Here is a 23,321-nt window from a genome sequence, read left to right as displayed (position 1 = left end):
GCTGTTATCTGAAGTGCAATCCTAAATTTGACCCTAAATTCTATGCCCACATGTGTAACAGGCAAGTCCCAGTAACATCTGTAACTAGCTCATAAATTTTTGTTCCCTAGGACTTTGAAATGAAGCATTTGTCTGAATAACTCAGGGAAATGTACTGGTCTTCAGCATCCAGGAATATCGATAATCCAACTGACATCACAAAACACAGTATTTTCACTAACTTTTTGCCAAACCCTTATATCTATAGGCTGATCTGACACTGTTTAAGGCCTTTTAATTAACTGCATACAAAGTAAATGCACTTCCAAGTGAACAGTTCTCAGGATGTACATTTTGGGTACCCATGTTTCAAAGACACACATTTAAATTAATATTTTATCCAGTTTTACATTTAATCCAATTTACTCAGTTTTGAATCTAAACCTAAAGTCTTAAAAGAACCAATGAATTCCATTTTCTTCCACCCTAGCAGAGACTCAGTTCAAGCCACGGGGGACACATTTTGTACCACCCCATCACTCATGACTTAGAGCAATCCAGGGAAATTTCAACAAGGTTACAACCAAAAATTAAGGGAGTAAAAGAGAACTATATAAGTTACTAAAAGCCTAGAGTGTTCATTTGGTAAAGGTCTTCATCTGAAACACACTACTTATATTCTAAGGTCTCCCACAAATAGTTAATAGGAAAAAAAAAAAATCTCAGTTGCTACACAAATTGGACTAAGAGATAATAGAGTGACTTGTGAAATGTATCAATAACAAATAACTAAACAATTCCCAAACCCAGAAAGAATAATGGAAACACTTAGCACCCAAGCTTATTAAAAAAAACCAAAAAAACAAAAAAACCTTGCAATGTTGAGGCAAAATAAAGTTTTTTTAAAAAGCTACATAGAGAAAACATCTAGATCTGGTTTTGTTGCTCCATTGTTCTTTTCTAAGGCTTGAGGAAATTCATTACTTCCTCCTCCTGCTTGTTCCACTAAGAAATCTTCCAGAATACAAGTCTCCTAAATCCTCTGCCTACAGACAGACGTACACGTTGGTGAACCAGATGAAAATGTAAATACCTTTGTTTGGGAAGAGGGAAGACTCCACACAAACCTCTTTTTTTTTTTTTTCTTCAATAAATGCCCTTCCAAAACGGCTCTAAAAAGAATGTTTGCACTTCTCTGCAAATTATATTGTATAGGAGGAAGGCCTGGAAATTGGCAGCAGGCATTTCTGCATGTTTTATACCTCAGAAATACAAGCATGCCAAGAATTTTTATCTGTGGTTTCACTGCAGAAATCCTCAGGTTTTTAGAGGAGATTAAATTGTTTCATTCCTCTGCTAGAGGATATACTGGCACACATCTACTATGGCAAATAACAAACATTTTTCAGGATTTTGAATTAAACAATGACGGAAGATTTGTTTTTAAAGGCATTTAAAGAAAAATCTGCTGCAACTCTCATTTTTTTTAGAATAACCTGAGAACCTGAAGATAACATTTTAGCATAAAAGACAAGTGGAAAACCTTTCAGAAGGCGAAATACCAAAAAAAACAAAAAAACAAACCCTCACAAACCTTCAGGCCTATTTCAGGTAATTTTTTTAATATACAACAAAGCAATAATAATGATCAAACAGAACTTTTCTTCCAATGTAGAACATAATTTGACCATTAGAGAAGGTGCTGCTGAAATGGAGAGACCAAGTATCATTTAAAATTTGCACTTTACAGCTATTCCACTGGAAAATGTTGGAGGGAGTGATGGAACTCTCACCAGGCAAGTACTCCCACACACTGCCTCTCCACGTAAAAATCTTGAGGCTATCAGCCACCAGCTGCCCAGAGATGTGAGCTAAAAACTAAAGCCTTGTGTCCCAGCCAAGTGAACTTGCCTTTAGGTCAGCACAAAGATTTACTGGCACTCAAACAGGATACAGCAACCTCAAGGTGAAAAGCGTTTGACGCAAATATCTGAGATATTTGAGCCCTATCAGCTCCTCCCACCTGAACTGCCTTCTCTTGTCTAAGTCAACAAATGCACAGGTCAACAGCCTGGACTTACTGTGAGATGTGAGTTATTGGGGTCAGCAGTGTCTCACCCTCCAGGTCAAGCTCATCGGCAAAGCTGCTGGTCCTGATGAAGGGTCCTGTGTTCACGTCTAGAAACGCCGGGCTCTTTTTGACTGGGAAAAAAACATGCAGAGAGCAGTTCAAGCAATAGCATTTGACTGCTGCTCATCTGGACCCCTGAAATACTGTGTATTTCAAAAGAATATTGAAAATAAAAATTGCTACCAAAATGGCACGTACTGCAGACTTCAAGAAAAGCAAAATTTTAACTCTTCTTCTGCACAAAGCATTTCAACTTCTGGTGAAGATTTAAAACCAGTATGTTGTTCTTTTTTTTGTTCGTACTCCTGATACACTAGAATGTTCAGAATCTATATGACAGAGAGCTTCATGCATTATTAAATTTCTTGTACTGCAACAATTCCGTTGTGAATGGACCACTGCTCTACAGCAATAGTACATGAGTGCAACTCAGTGACAAGAACAGTTCCTTTTTAAATCATCTCTGCTTCATGCTTCAGTTCATAATAGATTCTGAGGTGTAATTGCTGTCACCAAGATCAAGAAACAAGCCCCAGCTCTAAACGGGAGCCCAGGCATTTTCCTGGTGAGCAGTTAGCTCCTGTCACACTGTCTGACACAGTTTGATGGTTCCCTCTCAAACTAAGGCACGAGGCCACCTCATCCTTGGGCTCAGACGCAGGACAGGTGGCAAGATCTCCAGTTCATCCAAGATGAGGTCCTTTCTGGGAAGGTTGATTCACAAAACTTCTGATATTGAAAGTTTTACTAGCAAAGTTACTTGCATATCATCACTTTCATGAATCCAAGGAATTAGGGAGTGTTACAGTTTTAATTTTTAAACTCAGGCTGTGAAGTCCTGTCAGATACTAACTTTCAGTGTTTTTTCCAACACGAACCTAAAATTTGTTAGAGAAGCCGCAACATTTGCATATAAATAAAACCACTGGTGTGGTTTACATGACTGTAAATAAATTTAAAGAAAATAAAACTTGGTAACATTCCATATAAATCACAGGTAATTGTGACAACTCCATAGAAACCTCTGTCTGTCCAACCAGCAGGAATATTCAATAAAATAATTATAACGTAGCAATTTATGAAAAATCTATTATATGAAATAAAATACTTTATAATATAGCAGTAAATAACGCCCTGCCAGAATGCCACACAAAACCTAAAGGAATACAGCAGAAATAGATTAAATATACTACTTAAATGTAGCCGATATTTTCTGAGAATAGAAGTGGGGATACCTGGAAACAATTATTTCCTTTTAATGCAACCATTCTACTCAGGTAATTAGATATTTTCATATGGCAGAAACGGATTTGAATTAAAAAAAAAAAAAAGCCAATCATAAGAAAAAGTAGTATTTCATCATTAAGCACATGGCTGTCCAAAACTACAAAAGGAAAGTCTCTGCAGTCCAGAAGTTGTAACAGGAAAGGATGACCTCTGAAATTACCATTTTAAATAAATAAATAAATAGATAGAGAGATAAATAAGACAACTGCTAGGAAATACATTTATTACAAACAGAAGCCACTTGCAGCACTTAAAATGAAAAAATGAAAATTTTGTAGTAAGTTTTAGCAGGCATTAGCTTCTATTTTTGGTTTTAGTATCATACAAATATTATAGTATCATACTATTAGTCACTTTGCTGTAGCCATCATTCAGAAGAGTGGCTGTGAAACAAGTAAAGTAATTCCAGATAGAGATGTGCAGTGAAATGTCTTTCAAACAGACTTCTCTGGGCTTTCACTAAACTAATTTTCACTGTTTTCATTTCTACAAGACATAAACGAAACTTTCTCAGTTTCTAGCAAATAAGGACTCACATGTTTTTGTCTTCCTGATAGCAAGTGATAAAAACTGCTGAACCTAAAGCCCTGCAAAGTGTTTGCTGAACACTGACTAAACTGTGCTCATGAGAGACACAGTTCACACCATACACAAGTGGATCTGCAGAAACAGCGATTCTTGGATCAGTCACAGCTATTGCTTTTCAGCTTCGTGGGAGGGGAAAGGAGGACTGGCACAACGAAAAAAAACCCAGAAGTCAAGACTGGGCCTCAGCCGATTTGAAAGAACTCTTACCTGAGCACACAGAGATGAGGGGCTGATTAGTATTTGATCAAGTATGAGGCAAAAATGGTATATCCTTCCCTCTGTTTTAGAAATTTCTGAGATCATAACTAAGAAAAAGAGCATGGCCTTAATGAGAGCTTCTCTGCCTCAAAGTGCCTTGAAACAGGGCTCAAGCAGAACACCAGGGAGTTCATTTTTTTTACTTAAAAAAATAAATTCATAGCCATTAAACTTTGGCCAAGTCTTTCTTACAAAGTAGTGTTAAAAAAAATATTAAAAAAAGACACAACATTTCTAAATATGAAGGTTAAAGAGAAAAAAAAGAGAAAGCTTTAGATATTAATTTTCAATGTATAATAATGAGTGAAAAGAAACAGGAAACAGGTATATCAAGAAATGTTTGCTATCATTCAGGGGATCCTCAGCTTTATTTTCTCTATTTTTTATGGGTAGCAGCACAACTATGGTAACAGGCACAACTATTCAACTGATAATGCTGACCAAGTACTACTTTGAAATGGCACAAAATAACCCCCCCCCCACAAAATGAGAACCCCTGCTTTAAAACAGAAGTTCTGAACTTTCTGGAAACACTCAGGGTTGGGTGGGGCTCTGCTCTTCTGGGGTTGAAGACATCCCTGCTCATTGCAGGATTAGAAGCTTTTAAAGGTCCTTTCCAAAACAAACCATTCTACAATTCCATGATTTTTCAATCAAGGATTATAAAGAAAATAACAAGAAATTGCTGATTTTTTTCTGTATTACCAAGACAACAATTTTATATACAATATAACATTTATGTAGATGTTTTTCTGATAGTGGACTACTTGGCTAGAAAGACAGAAAATAGTTACACTTCCTCTTTTGTAAGCACTTTAAAGTATTCCTTTCATGGAAAAATCTGAGTTTTAATTTTTGCATTTAGAAAACACCTCCGGTATTTCTCAGAAAATCTCTTTTTATTTTATTTAAACATCTGCAATTTACAACCTGAACAACTTCCAAACTCAAAATTTTACCAAAGCACCTATGCTCTTTTTTGAAACCAGCTCTATAATTGTTTTGTGCCACAGCAGACAACTCCAGACAGAGCATTGCAAAGATTTAGTAACTAACAAAGGTGATGAAACATGATGGAAAAATGAAATATTATGAGCTTTACCTGGAGAGGAAGGAGCGCTGGAAGACTGCTGGTCTGCGGAAAAGGATGGCCAGGAGCGCTGACAATCTGAGTCAGAGTGAAGATGCACATGAAACAGAGATAGGAGAGGAGAAAAAAAAAAAAAAACAAAAGAAAAATAAAAAAAAAAAAAAAGAGAAAGAAGCTCCAGACAGACAGCTGAGGAGATGCAGACATACCTAAAATTTAGTATGTTCTACCTGACACAAAATTAAAAATACTGTGGAAAATGGTCTGTATGAAACCGTACTAGAGTGCATTCCGTGCTGGCAGAATGTTCAGTCAGCACGGGGGAGGCATCACTGCTTCTCCAAGCTCATTCTTCATGGCACTGTCAATTGCTGCAAGACTTTCCTCCCTACAGGCCAGTCTCTGTTTGCCCCTTTCCTCCAGACTTTCCCTAGGTGTCCAAGCTCCCACGGGTCAGACTTCTCTTGCTCTCGTTCACACTGTTCACAGAGCAGCTCTCTCCTGGTCAGATTCCAGTGCTTTCAGCTGGACAGGGCAGCTCTGACACCCACGTTTGAAGCTTCCAAACACACCCCATAAAACGTTTCTGAAGCTGCCCACTTCGATCATTTAAACCAAGTGCCTGCCTCAAGCTGAATTTCTTGGGGAAACGTTTCAGGCAAGCAAGAGGAGTCAGTGATAAGAAATAGTCTCAGCAAAACAGTCTTTACATTATGTTTAGTTCTTTTGAATAGCATTATGCTATTAATAACTATTTCATCAAGAACTGCCTGTGAATTCACACATTTGGACAGTGATATTTTTCAGAAGTGGTGCCTTACTTTTATGCAATGAGAAAAACTCATAAAATAAAAATGTATTGGAGTAAAAAAATCAGGAAAATACCCTCATTTTGCAAGTGTTCTCTCAGTGCTATGCACATGTCCTGGTTCCAGCCAGGACAGGGTTAATTTTTACAGTAGCCAGGACAGGCCACGGCTCCTGGGTTTTTGCTGAACTGATGATGCCAGGAGAAAGAAAGGAATGAGACAAAGCTGCAAATCTCTGGTTGCACAAAGATACTGGCAGGGAAGCCAGATAAGGGATCCAGGAGTGTGAAGACTGAAATGTAAGTGGGCAGCCCAAAAATTTACCGAATGTGGGAAAGCAGCATATAGATATGTTACTAGAGCCTTTCTGAAGGCCAAATTGAAGTTGAATGAATATCCTTTATCTTTGTACTTTCTAGTTTCCTGCTTCTGAGCTTTTGACTTGGCAGCTCCGGTTTTCTGTGTAGGTAATCTTTCACACAGCATGTTAAACAACCCTCTCTCCTCTTTCTTTGAGCTGCTGTGAGAACAGTGTTAGGTAACCTCTCAGGTCCACCGAGCTCAGGCTGCCTGGCTGGGAAATAGAAACTAAATCTATGATGGCTGGTAAAGCTCCTCTGATATTTCCCCAAGATCAAGGAATTTCTTGTTCATATAAAACAGGTGATTTGTTTGGTGGCTCTTGCCGCTCTCCTGATCTTGTTCCACCATGTCCATCCCCAACAGAGGTGCACCTCTTGGAGCTGTGGAAACTGAGAAAATCAAGGATTGATCAGGGGGAGACAAGGAGATTCAGTTTGGGTTTGTTGTTTTAACACTTTAATTACACCTGTGTTCCATGTGGGTTCAGGGTGAAACTGAACCTTGCATTTTCAGTCAATTTAATCCGAGCCTGAGCATCCTTACACTCAATCACTGGAAAGAAGCCTCTGTTGTCTGCAGTGGCTTCAGAGCAGAAAACTTACAGGTGGCTCATAGCACTCTCACTAAATCACAGAAGTCTTTTGCCCAGACCTAACTCTAATCCTACAGTCTTTGGGGAACAATCAATTGTTAAGAAAGTGCCTAAGCAAGCACATTAGAAACATCACAAGACTGCATGGCTGATTAAGTGATCACAGAATCCAGACAAACAGTAAAATAAATTATTTAATTTATGGGTCCCCATCTGTTCACAAGTATCTACAGCACATTTTTACAGGAACAGATGCATGTACTTCAGAATGCTCAACACTGGGGGGCCAAATCTGAAAGCTTTCTTCCATCTTAATGTAGTTATGTAGAAATTAATTTGCATCATATTCTTAGATAACCACTGAATGAATTACAATTTATTAATAAGAAAATTATCTTTTTCTATTGGTTATATACACCTGAGAAATTTTCCTCAAGTAAAAAAACCATTAGAGGTCATCTACTTATATAAATGAGTGCTCACTTTCCTCTTTGTAATGAGACTGGGTGCAATTGTGATTACAAGTGTGAGAATGTGCATTTTTTGTCTGCCTAGATCTCCTTGGCTGCAAAAGACTTCTTAGAAATTATATGGCACTAGACACACATGAAAAGCACAGCAAACATTACACTGTCATAAGCTGGCATGCCATACATAGAATTACTTTCCTCAACTTACCAAGCAATTTTAACATTCCTCTTTGTCCTGTATACTTGTAACAGTTTAGAGAGCAGAACAGATAAAAAAGAAAAAAGATAAGTGTCAGAAGAAATTAGAGGAAAATCCTTTTCCTGAAAGCTATAGAGCTGATTTTTGAAAAGCAGTAGTAGGCTGCAGCCAAATTGTGTTGTCCTTAATCAGCTTAGAAATTTAGTGATAAAAGGTGGGACTTTACGACTCTAAGTATTTTTTCTGTCATTTGATTGTTTTGAAGAAAGGTGTCTGTACTCAAATTCTGAGACACAAACTAAGCTCAGTACTTGTCCACCTTTTAGCAGCTATGTCATTTCTACCACCAGATGCAATTTGCAACCATTCCTCAGCAGAGGCCAATAAAGAGTGGAAGAGCATGAATGATGCACAACAATACAACACAAGCACACCAGAAAAGCACAAAGAAGGTGAGACTTTCTGCTTGAACTAAAATATGCCCAATTCCAGTCCATGTTGCTGTCTTATTTTAAAGCCCATTAAATTTATTCATGTCAGCCAAATTTTTGAAGAGAAAAAACAGAAGTACTTAAAGAATCTATAATCAATAAAACACAACTTAAACTTTGCTCTCGTTGCCAAAATTTGAGCAATACACATTAAAAACTTCCAATAAAAGTACATTTGTAAAAACGCCACATTGTAAATTCAGAGTTATATGGGAAGTTCATTACAGCAAAAGAAAATACAAATAAGCTATTAATCATAAGGTGATTATCAATGTCCTGTCTTCTTTTTCCTCATACTGTACCATTTTGTACAGTGATATTTAATATAGATGGATCCACATTTACCTTAAGTACTTCTGCTTTCAAAACTTGATTCACAGCCTACTCCACTGAGCAGATGGCACGAGCACATGATGGTTTCATGTAGCAGACTAAGTTTGGTGCAGCCAAGGCACACCAATCCTTTTTGGTTCACATACAAGCACAATAGTAACACATCCTGGGTAAATCACACATGGAAAAGCTGACAGCTAATCCCTGTAATTTCAATCAGTTGCAGAACTGGGGAATGTATGCACCAGCCTAAGAGTCACTAGCTCTTCCAGAAGGCAGAAATGAGAAACAATTTAGTTTGTCTGCAGTAAAGCACGCTCATTAAAGCAACGGTTAAACCTCACCCAGACAAGCCAGCAACCCAAGGCAAAAAGCAAAGTATTCTCACTTCAGAATGACAAGAGCTTGTTCTGTCCTTCTCTCCTACAGACACTAGAAAGGACCTGTGTGCAAATCTAATCATAGAACTCATCACAGTTACTGGCATTTCATAATGGAGTTTCTTACCAGAATTTTCAAATGGTTCAAAACTGAATTCAGATTTCCTGTCCTCTGTCACGTGCTCGTAAGTGATGTGTGGTATAGCCAGCATCCTATCTGGAGAAGAAGGCCCATTGTCCTTGTCTAACTTAAATTTCTTCTTTTTAACCTAAAAAAACCCATATAAATTAAATTACTCAAACCAAGTCACACTGAGTTGTCTCTTCAGTGATGTCTTCAATAATAATGCAGTCCCCAATGAGCTATAACCAATTAAAAGAGTGCCTGACCAATTATATTTTCACGATCCTACACCGTGTTTCTCATTATATTGCCCCTCCATCCTGCCAAAACTGGCTAATCATTAGATTTCTGCACATTGTCATTTCCAAATCCCTTGCCTGCAGTAAAAAAAAAAAAAAATCTGCTAGTTATATAAGCTTATATAAATCAAACTATTCTAGAATATCTTTACCATTTTATGGATGCAATAAATCACACCTTCAGCACAAAGCCAATGGATATATTCCTACTGAACTCAGATGAACCTTGGAGATACAAGGGAAGATTTTTGCACAACATCCTCTCCTGGTGTACTACATAATCTAAAGATTCTGACAAAGGGGATTTTTTGCTGTATTTTAAACAAAGAAATTCTGAACTTACGGAATCCTTTGATACGACAATATTACTGTATCTAGGCACAAGATGGCTTTATCATGAAAGCTTAGAAAATCCCAAAAACAACAGCTGAGAGAAGTAGCAGTTTTGTTGGTTTTCATTTGTTTCATTTTTGGTTTTTTTAACCAATTAAAAGTTACTATTTTGGAAGTGGTGATTTTTTTATTTTTTCCTTTTTTTTATAGTTTTCCAAACAACAACGGTAAGTAACTGACTGATGTGCCTGAGTTAGGTCATTATTACTCTTTTCCAAACCCCTAGATCCATTTAAAAAGTCAAGCTTGGGGAAATGAAGTAGATCAACTTATAGTTTATAACGTTTGTATACTGAAACTGTCGAAACTGAAACGTAAATAAAAATGCAAAACCAAGTAATAATCCGTAAAACAAGCACAACAAATCATCTCTAGATAGTAAAAAAGCTCAATCTAATTAAAAATTTTAAAATTACTATAATGGGAAACATTAGTTACTGATACCATCACCGATTTCTTTGGTTTTGGACTGGGTGACAGCAAATGGTAATTCCGGGCAGGTTTTCGAATGTATATTTTCCATGTAGAAGAGTCTGGGTTTTCTGCAGCATAGCATCTCCATGCAGTCTGGAACAAATGTTTCGAGCAACAGAATAATTAATCAATCAGATTAGTAGCTCACTGTACAGCACAGTAACTTCTAAGTACTATGTCAGTCATTCTTTATTAAATCGTATTCTTGAATTTGCCCTCTGGAAACATAAACTTAGCAGGGTTTAGAGCCCTTATTTAGTAAATAGAAACCACATAGTTAGAACTGGGAAACCACACAGAAAGATCAGTCCTTTCAAGTGCAACTTTTGTTCTCGGTAGCAACAAACAAATGATGAAAGAGAACTCTAGACTGGACTCAAAAAAAGGTTCAAATGTCATGTTCTGCCCCTGTTTCCTACCTGACTTTAAGCATTTTGCCTATTGCATATTGTGTTACAGGCTCCTACTCAGAAAAAGACAAAAATTATTCTTCCATGCCTCACAAAAATACTATCAGAGATTAAAAAAAGTAATTGCATTGTGGTCAGTAGGACTATATTCATATGAAGAAATGAAATTGAGAGCATAACAGAACGGTACCAGTGGTTAACCAGGAGCCAAAACCCAAACCCAATCCTCCCTCTTGCCAACCACCAATGATTAAAGTCCCATGTTCTAAGACAAAAGGGAGGAAAAGCAGGGCTAGGAAACAAGACCAACAAGAAACAAAGCATTCTCTCTTAACTGTGTAAATATATCAGAAGTAATTAATAACGAGTGTCCAAATTAAAATGGCAGATCCTCACTTACTACGTGAAGAAAGGACACACTTATACACAAACAGAATCTAAAGCAGGGAAGGCCAGAAAACCCTAGATGAAAGAAACAAAGCAAGGCTGAGTGAGAGAGGAAAACAGACAGCAGTTGGAAAGTAAAGGATCAGACAATCACCATATAAATCCCTCCATGATTAACAGAATAGTGGAAGAAACAAATGGCCTCTAAAAGAAACCAAGAAGGAGCACAGGGAAAGAAAATCACTCATCTGAGCCATTCTCTTGTCTTGTACCTATTTTGTAAACATCTTGGTTTAAGAGCAATCTTTTTATCAATTATTTGTAGAGCACTTACTACACTGGGATTTCAGAAGCCTGAGACTACTAGGAAATAATAGTCACAACCATTAGGAACAGGTACTCAGCGACTCCTTGTCCATCCTCCACTCCTCCTTATCATTTCAGGTGGAGCCAAGCACAGCATTCTGGACATGCAGTCTCAGGCTTCCCAATAATTTAGTGTTCATTTCCCGAAAGAATCAGTGGGAACAGTAAAAACACCCATTCTTTACAAAACCATACCATATGAGTCTCAAGATTTTTACCTAATCTCTGGCTATAACCAGGGTCTTTTTCACATTAACTCTGGGACTGTTCAGTTTCAAGCATAAACTTTACAGTTAGCTACTGTTTCCATAAAGATCCTGACCTGGAAATCCACATTCACTCATGAAGCTAGAGAAATAAGTCATACAAGAATGCAAAAATGATATGGTGTACATCAAGTTTCCTTTTAAATTTGATCTCTGTGCTTCTAAAGCTACGTACAGATACTGAGTAGAGGGAGGAAAGGCTGGAAAAACCTGGAATCAAACAATGTTAATACTTCGCCAGGGTACTGTGCTGGCTCCAATGAAGTAAAGGATAAAATCCCCTTGACCATACTGATACTGAACTGCAACTGCATTTATAACAGCGGGATTGATATTTTCCTGCCTGTTAGATATCCTACACGAAAAGAATGATTTCACAGAACGCCAGTGGTTCCCAGTCACCGATTCTAGAGCTGAAATGTCCAAATGAGAGTTTCCTATTTAAGATTCTGATTTATTTCTCTTAAATTTGAGATTAAGAATTTAGTTGTCCCAACTGAAGCATATTTGACATAGGTCTTTACAATGTATTTTTTAAAAGCACAATTCTACATAAAGCCTCCTCTTTGTTTTTTTCATTATTGCAAGCATAACATTTCACAACATTTTCCCTGGGTAAATTGCTTAACGATTACAGGATAACTTTCAGTTTTGATTTTAACCAGCTGAATTAAACAGTTTACACTGATTTAGGAGTGTACTTTCTGCTCATCAGCTTACATTAAGGACTGGATTTCCAAAACTTGCATCTGTAACTCCTGTACAATTTTTAATGGGAATCAGGAAGGGAAAAACTGCCAACAGCTTGGGAAAAAAACAAACCCCAGCATAAATGGAAAGAAATGACAGTATGCAATATGCAAGAACTCAGTACCTGTATGAGTGAGGCAGCAGCTGGAATTTGACGGTTGAAATGCTTCTGTCTTTGTTTCTGTTGTACCTTTAGGGCAAAGCCTGAACCAAGAATTCCCTGTGGAAAAAAAGAAAGCAAGCACACCTTTTTTTTTCCCCCCTAGAGTGGAGGGAAAGAACCACACATAAAATTGCCAAATTATGTTGTATTAATAAAATTCTATTCAGCATCATAAACCTCAACTAATTATTTAGAGGAAATGACTTAATACAGTGAAATTTTTAGTCCCAGTTATTATTACTTTCTGCAGCAATCTGTGAATGCTATCATGCCCTGATGCAAAGCCTGCTGGACACAGATCTGAAAGAGGAAACAGAAATTATATTTCATACCCTCTAAAAGTCTCACAAATGCTTGTGTAGGGGAACAATAGAATAGGGGAAAAAAATCAACCTGATGGGCTAAACATTTTTATGACAAATAAAGCTTTGGCAGGGCATGAGGTAAGTCAATAGATCTTTTAACTGTGGTATGGTAATTTCTATTTCCATATGTTAATCCATGGTGGGAGTGAGGAAAGAGAATAAAGAAGAGAAGAAGGCATATTTTAAAATGGTCAGCTGAGCTGAACACAAAGCCAGCTAATTCACTCTCAGGACAAGGGACATGGACTAATGGCACTGGATGGTGTGAAACCCAAACTAGACTTCCAGTGTATTATAGCTGTGAAACCCAAATTTAAGTAAGGAGTAAGCCATTTATGTGGTCATTTGCACAGCTACAGACATATTTAACACAAGTTTTACTAAAAGGCAAAAATGAAGTATTTTATAAATCAGCTTACATGATTACACTTACTCAAGGAAAGCATAAATTTTTTTCTACATATAGTAGAAGGCATCAGAGCAGCCAGGGATCTTGGCTCAACTTCTAAGAACTGTATTAATCATCAAATATTTTGAAAGGAACATGAAATGCCCTTCCTATTATGTTCATTTAGTAAAGATCAAAGAGGCGATGATGCTCAAACACCACATATTTGGGAAATGAGGGATCACTGCCTGATCCAGAACCCACACCAGTTGTGTTTAGCCACTACAATTACTTTTGGCTGTGATCTCAGCCAGATCCTCTTACTTAAAACGCCAACAAGACAGCCTGCAATAGAGCTTCAAACCTTGAATTCCCCCTTGGGCCAACTCACAGGAACAACTTCATTCAGTAAAGAAAATCCCACTAATAAAGGGGTGATTGTTGTTGTTCTACTTCAACAAAGATTAGGGAAATCTGACAGGTAAACATAAAGCATGGCTGTGAAGGTACGGCTGCTACACAATCATATATGAAACAGTTTTGCTGGCATTCAAGTCTGGTTAAGAAAACCACCAAAACGACACCTCAGTCTTCAGTCAAAAAAGTAGTTTTTGGCATTTTCTATATGGATCATTTCACTTACCGGATTTCTCTTCTAAAATAAAAGTGGGAGAGATTAGAACGAGAAGGGGGAAACATATGCTTTAAAGGAAAACTGATGCTGAACAGCTTAAAAAAACAACACCTAACTATCCTCCTCTGCAAAAGGTTATGTACCTTTAAAGTAGGCAACTAATTTTAAAAGGTCACTGGATTTTTAGTAGCTACTATTTCAGGCTGTGAAGAATTTTTTTGATGATACTGACATAAAACTATTCTTCTCTCTTCTGTACTATCCCCACCACTTCTCTGTTACAACTACACAAACATCTGCTAACACAACTGCTTGTGTCACTGATCTGAATAAATAAATAAATAAATGTTTCAGGTAGCACACACATTTGAACAGCACAATTCAGGTGCACTGCTAAATTTGTGAAAAACATACCCTCAACTATCCTTGGCACTGAGTATTTGGGTTTTCAAACCACAGTCCAAGTCTTGCTGATTTTGAATTTACCCTTGGTACTCAAGTGCCTTGTCCCTTGTTTGAAAGCACTTGGAAACCTGTTTTCAGTGCAAACAAAGTGCCACAACAGCTTTAAATAAGTCAGGTCTAGGTGACGTTTGAAAACGGGACTTTGGCCATGGACAGATACTAATTTTGCAAAGAACTGCATCAGTATTCCCGGCTGCTGATTGGTGTCTTCCTGCCAGTGACACCTTTTCGGAAGCTTTTCTAGAAGAAGAATGTGCCTGAGAATTCTCCAGTTCACCTTGGACCTAATCAGTTCAGTAAACTATGAGTGAATGCCTTAAAAAAAACAAAAGATTGCTAAATCACTGAGTCCAGAAGTAACTAGCAATCATTTTCTTCACACTTCTGAGATAGGCAGAAAAAAGTACTTGGAATTAAACATCTCTTTCTCAAATACAAATCTTTCTCAAATCTAGTGTTGCATACTAAAACCAACTCACATTTACTTAGCTACTTCTAGAAGCTCTTTTGTTTCTACAACCTTCATAAATCCCAGCTACAATACAGAAGTTTAATACAAAGCTTACATAACACCAGATTACATGAAAGGTTAAAGAATCAATAACAAAAGTTCTCCCTCATGACTAATGAATCAACATCGAATTGTCGCAGAAGTACAAGATAACCTACCGCAGGCAGTGCAAAAAATGAGATTGCAAACACTGAAAAACAAGATGCAATTGTCTTTCCTATCCAGGTCTGTGGCACTTTATCTCCATAGCCAATAGTTGTAACAGTCACCTGCAAAGAGAAATACAGAGGGCATTACAGCAAGTAATGGCACTTTGGGGTTGTTGCTCTCTCTCTTCCTTTTTTATTTATTTCAAAGAAGCATTAGCTGCATCCCCAACTCTCCCACTGTCAGCCCGTGTGACACTAAGGAAGGTAATTCTTCCCTCCAGGTTTGCTTCCCCACCTAATACTGGATGGAAAAACATACAGGAAATCGAATTACAACAAAATATGTGTTTAAAATCTTGCAAGTAAAACCATTCATTTAAGTCTTCATGGCTGAGGCAACTGTGCAGCATATGAAGTTACTGGGACAGGGGTTGCCTGCCCACACCACACTTTCCTTAGGGAAAGGCTGCCAACAGTTCTGAACCGGTGATTTTGTTTATGGGCAGGAGATGTTTGCTGAGAATGTTACAGGGCTGTTGCATGGAAAGAGCACACACATACTCTAACCAGGCACTGTGACTGGCATGAAGCGTTCTAGAGATAACGCTGGTATAAATAGCAAGAGGAGCTGAAAATTTTCCACGTAGCAAAGACCCTGAAAACAGCCTAATGAATCACCAATTCATATAAAACACTGAGAGCAGGAACAGATAATTTAAAGCACACATGCAGGAAACATCTGTTGAGTTTGCCTCTCAGAACCCTGAAGTAAAGATTACTACCACAGTGATGTAGCATAACAAGGCTTAATAAGTCATTATTTGCATGAGCTCGAGGAAAGAACGCATTTGTTTGAAGCAGAAGGATACATCTGGCATCTGAGAGCAATTTAAATTCACCTATGTCACCAGCTATTTCTGAATTTGTAAATTAGAGAGATTTTTATCTGTGACTTTGAGGAAGGCTAACCAAATCAGAGCATGGGAAACCACATGGAGCTCTCAAGCAGCTGAAGCACAGCTCAGTTGTTGGCTGTTCAGACTTTCTTCTGACATTATGGGCTTCAGCTGCCTGGGACACAGATGCTGGTCCCACAGTCACACACAGGCCACCCCCACCATGTCCTGAACTGTCCACCCTCTAAGCAAAGTCATTACATGCCAGTCAGACACACAACCAAAGGGGCAGCTTGAGGTGGTGATGCTTATGGCAAGTTTCTTTCTGGTTGCTGATACTCAAAACATCCAAGTAGTTTTAAATTTTTAATATAAGTTTTTAAAATGTGGCCTTTTTCCAAAACTGTTTCAAACCCTACAGAAGCATTCGAAGGGTTTGTTAACTACCCAAGTGCCTTGGCCTGTATTCCTGAAATTGTTAATAAATTCAGGTCCTTAATTCAGGACCTGATCAGGGATGGAAGGGTGATGTTATCTCCTTACCTACATAGGAGTGTGGCTTAAAAAAAAAAAATCCTAAAGCCTAATTACAATTTCACTTTCAAAAATATGGAATAAAAAAGGAAATATCAGTATGAGAAAAGTTATGGCCTCCAGTACCTTCTTACAGCAAAGATTATGAGAGAAAACAAAGGTTTATGCCTCTGTTTTTGAAAAATGTATAAATCCTTGTAAGTGAAAAATGTTATCAAGTATTTTGTGTTACAGGCTTAAAATCATGTTGAAATACACACAGTAACTGGAAATGTGAAAAGAAATAGGTGCTTCTGAGCTGACCAAAGTATAACCAAACAAGAATCCATATACATCAAAGTATTTGTCTCCCCTTTCCCACCACATCCCTGCCCATTCTTTCTGAATTGGTTTACACAAATCATCAGTAACACAGAAAAAGTATTTCCTGTGATGTTTTTTTAGGGGTTTTTTTAAATAAAACATTTTGGAAATTGAGTTGCAAATCAAAGTGTGCATTTAAGTTAACTTTTTCCTCTGCCCACATAACTCTCAACCATCTACAAATGCATTGTATTCTGAAATTACATTTTCTTTTTCCCCCAAAATATATGTTGAAACCTTACATGCCAAGTTTCTGCCCTAAATAATTCTTTACAGACAGATTATAATTCCCTAAAGAGCACAATACTAATTTTACAGCTGTAAAATAGGATATTACAATGGAAATACTGACTCAACTTCTACTATAGCATAGTAACATGTTGGCATAATGAAATTAAATTGATACAAGAGTTCACACATTAAATTTCATTGAAAAGCAGCCTGTAAAACAATTGCTTTAATTAGGAACAAAATCATATTCATCCATTGACTATTTTAGAACTTTGATCTGATGAATGTCACCACAGACTTTGGTATTAAGACTAATGTCGTTCCTATTAAATATGCATCAAAAGTCTGAAGGGGAGGAATATGAAGCAAAAACCCACACAGAAAGAAGAAATAGTAGTGTTCATCAGCACTGAGTAGGAAAAGGATTTTATTTTAGGTTATATCGGGCCAAAGTGTGCACAGGAATCTAATCAGGTAAGTAAGGATGATCTGTCCATAAAATCCTGTGTACCTTGGAAAATTTGCATAGTTCAACAGCTGCAAAATACAAGGATCCCTAGATGTAACAATACCTACATCTGTACTTCACGAGTAACAGTTTTAAAACGTTATTTCACATCTACCCCACAAGACTTCACTGAACGAGAACAAAATATAGTTGGAACTACTCACAGAATTAAAGCTCAGAGATGAGAAGGCAGCTGCAAAACTAAGAGATGCCTAGCAAAAAGCATTTAAAAATATCTTCATCTTTCAACCCCTGCTCCAACAACTCCTAAGATAATCAACTCACCCACAAAAACCCAAACACATAATCCCCAAAAGCAGAATTAAAAAAAAGGATGTTAACAGGTATATAGTCGGTATACGTGACTTGTAAACCACATAGAAACTAACAACGACATGTCACCTTCTGTCAAACATTGAAGTCAGCTCTTAACAGCTTTTTTAATTGAGAAGAGGGAGGAAAAAGGGTTCTGAATAACACAAGATCTGCAAGATCCCTTTTCATGAAGCTGTTTTTTAAGATTTATGTGCAACTCTTTTATAGATTGTCAGACTACTTTTAATTTAGCAAGTTTTATGCATGTGCAGTTTTGAATGGTATTTCCTGTCGTTTTTTAGCAAAGTTTTCCCTCAGCTTTGATTTTCAATTTACATTTTGCACATACTGATGGGCTTTGCTAAATAGGACATGGTTTTATGTATGCTTAGGAGTCAGCAAACTTGTAAATGTTTTGTTGCCTTTGGTCCTTAGTGAAAAAGCCTGTCTTCTAAGCTGCAATAATTAAAGTAACAGGAAATCTGTAAGTAAAGCTGTTATTTGTAGAAAACTGCTTGATTCAATTCAAAGCAAAAGGCACAGAGAAATATCCGTGCATGGCTATATTCAATAATTGCTTTTGGAAACAGCATTCATGATCAAAGAGACTGTTAGCAAAGTTTTCCTGAAGCATGTTTGCTTCAATGTTAAGGTTGGAAATCGTGTATTCAGTGCACATCAAAAGAAGAGCTCCTCTCAGTTGCTCTGAGATGAGATTGAAATGAATGCTGAAGGGAGAGAGGAAGGGGAAGACAAAACCAACAACAACAAAAGCCCACAAACACTAAAACCCACAGAATCCCCAGACAGAGAGCAGGTAATGCTTTCTGAAGGTGGTCATCTCCAACAGATTCAATGAGGACATTTACCACATTTTTTTAAGCATCTTTTAAAAAATACGTATTTTTTATGAATTCTTGGTTTTATTGGTCCTGAATCTACATTAGGTCTTTAAAACTGTCAGTCTGGATATGAAGACAACATAAGCAGACTAATTTTGAATACTGGCACTGGGGAACTGAAAGATTCATCACATTACATTTATTTTACTTGCTAACACTAAAGCTGTTTTTGAAAGACGTACAGATATCCTGCCACTGGCAGAATTGATACAACTTGCACTGCATTCAAAACCAGCAATAATACAGACAACTTCTTTATTATGCCATAAGGTAACCTTAGGTTTCTTCAAGAAGCCCATAACTAATGGCAAATAGCAACAGTCCAGAGTTCTCAAGGAAATTCAAATAAAGCCCAGGAGGCCAATTTACATATGAAAACGGAAAAGCAATATAGACTTATAAATAACAACAATGACAATGAAGAACATTTAATTACAAGTTATGCACCCTAGGGGTGAGCATACAGTCAGCAAAGCACAGCAATATGAAAGTACCCAACTCCAGATGCAGTTTAGCTGTGGTAACACAGAGCTTATATATGGTTTCCTTCAGCTATATTACATATTCTGTTAGCGCTGCCCAAAGAACTTGTTTAGCAGTGTACACATACACTGAGATAACAAAAAAGTGTAGTGCTGGAGAGTGAGCAAAGGGGTGTGAAAACACTGCCAAGGACTTTTTGAAGCATTCTCTGCTATGTCAGGTAAGTACACTTTCAGAGAAGTGAGATCACTTATTGATGATGGTGCCTGAGACAGGAGCTGTGAATTACCCTCTTCTGCAGGTTCAGCTCAAAACAGGTTTTCATTTGTGGTGTTTATGTGATTCAGAAAATTCTGGCTAAACATAACTGAAACTTTTGAGACCTATCACTTGAGAAGGTTTTTGTGTGAGTTTGAGATCTTTATTAGGAAGAATCCTTGTGACCTCACAGCTATTCATGGAATCATAGAACGGTTTGGGTTGGAAGGAACCTTAAAGACCACCTAGTTCCAACCCCTGGAGATGGGCAGGAACTCCCTCCACTAGACCAGGCTGCTCAGAGCCCCAATCCAACCTGGCCTTGAACACTGCCAGGGATGGGGCATTCACAGCTTCTATGGGCTAACCTCTTCTCTGTCCTAACTTTACAGGGCTTTTTCCTAGTAGAAAGCATGAAGAATATTATACTATCAAGACATCAAAAATGGATGGACCTGAATCCATCTCAGCTTTGTTCTGTAAAAGCTTTTTAGCAGCTAGTAGGAGTGTATTAGAAGCAGAACATGACACCTAACTCTGCTTTTAATAATAAAGAAATTACATTATGTGTTCATTGAATGCAGTCTCACACTTCATATGGCATGCTGTAACACAATAGAAGCTATAACAGAGAAGAAATATCATCATAATTAAATGTATTGATTAAATAAGTTTATTGTAATTAGGAAGACAAAATAACTGACACGCCTATTAACTGAACAATAATTCCCTGAAAGGAGAATATTTCAATATCCTGACAGATCGCGTTGCTTCTATGGGAGGTTTTACTGTATTTTCAGTAAGCCAATCTGGTCTGTCACATACTCAATTTTTAATGGCAACACCAATGACAGCATGTGTTTTTAAATGCAGCTACATCTGCCACTGTTAATTACTGAGTCATCTGACCACTGTAGTGGAAAATAAAAATGCCATAATGACATGAAAGCATTGAAAAAGCTACTTGACAGAAAGCCACTTGCTTGTGCTACACAGTAAGTCTTCTGGTCCTAAGAAAGCCTGTATTTAATCATGGCAGACAGCAAGAAGAAAGAATTCTGCAGCAGATCATAGCAGCAAAACAATACAACAAAACAAAACCTGTTGTATTCAAAAAGGGCTACATATGCATTTCAGCACCAGCAGACCTGCAATAGATTTGCTCATCAATAGATCTTTCCTTCCTGAAACAGCAAGTGGTAGTTTGTGAAGAGAAGACTGTATAAGCACACACAGGTAGATGTTTATTAAAAATATTTCTTAATAAATATTCTTAAATACGTGTATGTATTTTATTAGTGAAATGGAGGTGTTAGTCCTATCATTCTTAAACAGAAGACTTACTAGTTGTCTTATTTTTAACAAAAAAAAGAGAAAAACAATGCCTTTAGATTTAAAAATCTCTAGAAGATCAGCAGATTTTGAAAGTGCAAGTATGTTATCAGTGATGCCCATGCATTTCAAAGATCTGCAGCACTTACTGATGACAGTTTGTTTGATTAAGCTAATAGAATTAAAGCAGATAAAAAGTACAAATGCTTGAATGCTAATGATAAGGAAAAATATCTTCCAAAAAGTACCTTTCTTTGAACTGCCATAGGAAAAGGAAACAGGAACGATTACAGATGGGAAATGCCAGAACAAAACAGCCAACCTAGTACTTGTCTATCATGTGAGAATGAAAGAGGGAATAGTCAGTAGCAGAAGCATCAAAATTGAAATGTTTACAAAAATACAATCCCAGAAGAGATGCTACACTAGTAAGTACATATAATAAACAGAGAGACAACTGTCACTAGCAATACAAAGAAGGGAGAACTTTACTAGAACTAAAGATAACATCTACACCACAGTTGTGGTAGCACCTTAGGAAAAGCTGAGAAATCTCTAAACAAGATGGTGTGTTGACACAGCACAGACAAATGCTGTGTGAAGACACTATGTGGCTCCCAAAGCAATATAACCACCTTAGAAGAGTCTTGTGCCCAGATTTCCTAAATGTCTGAGATCCTTCTTGCTCCAGAATTAGTCCATTCTGAATAAACTGGGAATTACTGTCACAGCCCAAATTGCAAAACATAGTTAACTGTTTCAAGGAAAAAAAACCCAACCCAACAAAAACATGGACAAAGAAACTCTGAACACAACACTACCCCCCCACAAAAAAAAAAAAACCCCAACCAAACAAAACAACTTAGCCCTGATTTAGCAAGACTCTTACCACCTTAGACAGTTGAACACTATCATGGAAAAAGGTAGCAAGAAGTAATCACTGTACCAGTAAGGAAGACAGGATAAATAAATGGAACACGTGTTTCTACATTTTTTTATATGTAATTTGCTCTCTTTAGATCACATAAGACTGTAAACACCAAATAAAACTACTAATCTTTTATAGTATTTTTGTACTGTCACAGAATTACAAAACCAGAAAGTGTATTGAAGCAGTAAGAAGCCACTTCAAAATGCTGTTCTTACTCCATGCTTGCTTGAATTTTATTCCACATTGGACAGTGTTAACATATGAAATTGCTATACTTACTACTCCCCACCACAGGGCATCTGCATAGCTGCCAAATTCTGTTTCTCCAGAATCATTTACAGCATCTTTTTCAGCCAGGTACACAAAATAAGAGGAAAAAATCAGGCCCAAAAATCCAATGTACAGTGTAGTTATCAGTTCCTGCAAAGAGAGTCAAAATAATAGCATTATGGTCTCATTGAGATACCTAAATTGACTAACACCGATGGGTTATTAAGGATAACTGGAAGAGGAGAATGCAACTTCAGCAAATAATACACACTGACACTGAGTGTTGGCTGTGCAAATCAACAAAAATCCATTGAGCTCCCTGGTGACAAAATTTATAGTGCTGATGGCTTGGTCCAGCACTCACACTGCCAACACTGAGTCAAAACAACCTCTTCAGTTGCACACAGGACTCATTAACCTTCTGGCCACCAAAAAGTAGTTGGGTAACTTTTTCAAACAGTGCCAAATCCAAAAACAACCCTGGAATTTAGGTACATATTTTAGGAAATATTCAGACTAGTTCTCAGAAGTCTCATTTTCTGTTGTTAAGTCCAACTACATGTCAAAATTTGCCGAAGTGGCAGCGAATATAAGGCAGAACAACCGCTCTTTGTTAAAATAAATGACTACCTGCCTCCACACTAAATGTAAGTGACATCAGCAGCATGGTTGCATGCATGCTGTTATGAATATAAAGGCTTTGGCATCAGCTGTGCCATTCCAACTGCTCAAACTCACCTGTCTGTGAATGAACACCACTGATCCCAGCAGCCTCCAGGTACCGCCCTGACGGTCCACATGCAGCATCCGTAAAATCTGCAGGAAACGGATGCCCCTGGAACACCATTTTCAAATTAATGAGAGACTAAAGACACAAGAGAAGAAACAGAGGTGGAGAAGGGAAGTCTGGTCCAAAGGACCATGTTAAGAGACACATAGTATTTTATGTTAGACTTAGCAGCCTGTGTCTTTTCACTCCGTTCGCCCATCTTTCTTCTTGTTTGTTATGAAGACAGCCTGGGGATATTGTCCAAGGGAAGGACTGACCTTTGTACACATGGCTAGTAAGGATAACCAAAAGATTCAGGAATTTTGGACACAAACTGTAAATGCTCCAGGAATTGTTCATCAACTCATATTTGACCTGCTCACCAGGATGGGAAACAAAATACAGAACCAGCTAA

General features: G+C 37.5%; 1 protein-coding gene across 5 annotated transcripts in view; it reads right to left on the bottom strand.

Annotated features, from left to right (window-relative positions):
* Window positions 1–23,321, bottom strand: part of KCNQ1 (potassium voltage-gated channel subfamily Q member 1) — a 336,822-nt gene that overhangs the window by 231,108 nt on the left and 82,393 nt on the right. For 2 of the 5 annotated variants that reach the window (XM_032112787.1, XM_032112792.1), the window contains exons 5-13: window positions 22,876–22,972; window positions 22,147–22,287; window positions 15,124–15,234; window positions 12,564–12,659; window positions 10,231–10,353; window positions 9,098–9,239; window positions 7,776–7,802; window positions 5,346–5,411; window positions 2,061–2,181 (exon numbers count right to left, since the gene is read on the bottom strand). In XM_032112787.1, the coding sequence (XP_031968678.1) occupies window positions 2,061–2,181; window positions 5,346–5,411; window positions 7,776–7,802; window positions 9,098–9,239; window positions 10,231–10,353; window positions 12,564–12,659; window positions 15,124–15,234; window positions 22,147–22,287; window positions 22,876–22,972 (924 nt within the window). The remainder of the gene's footprint in view (window positions 1–2,060; window positions 2,182–5,345; window positions 5,412–7,775; window positions 7,803–9,097; window positions 9,240–10,230; window positions 10,354–12,563; window positions 12,660–15,123; window positions 15,235–22,146; window positions 22,288–22,875; window positions 22,973–23,321) is intronic. The other 3 variants (XM_032112789.1, XM_032112790.1, XM_032112791.1) reach the window with 3 other exon arrangements.

The sequence above is a fragment of the Corvus moneduloides genome, chromosome 6, assembly GCF_009650955.1.
Source record: "Corvus moneduloides isolate bCorMon1 chromosome 6, bCorMon1.pri, whole genome shotgun sequence".
NCBI lineage: Eukaryota > Metazoa > Chordata > Aves > Passeriformes > Corvidae > Corvus > Corvus moneduloides.
The sequence above is the reverse complement of the archived record's forward strand: the minus strand, read 5'-3'. Positions and strand labels throughout refer to the sequence as shown.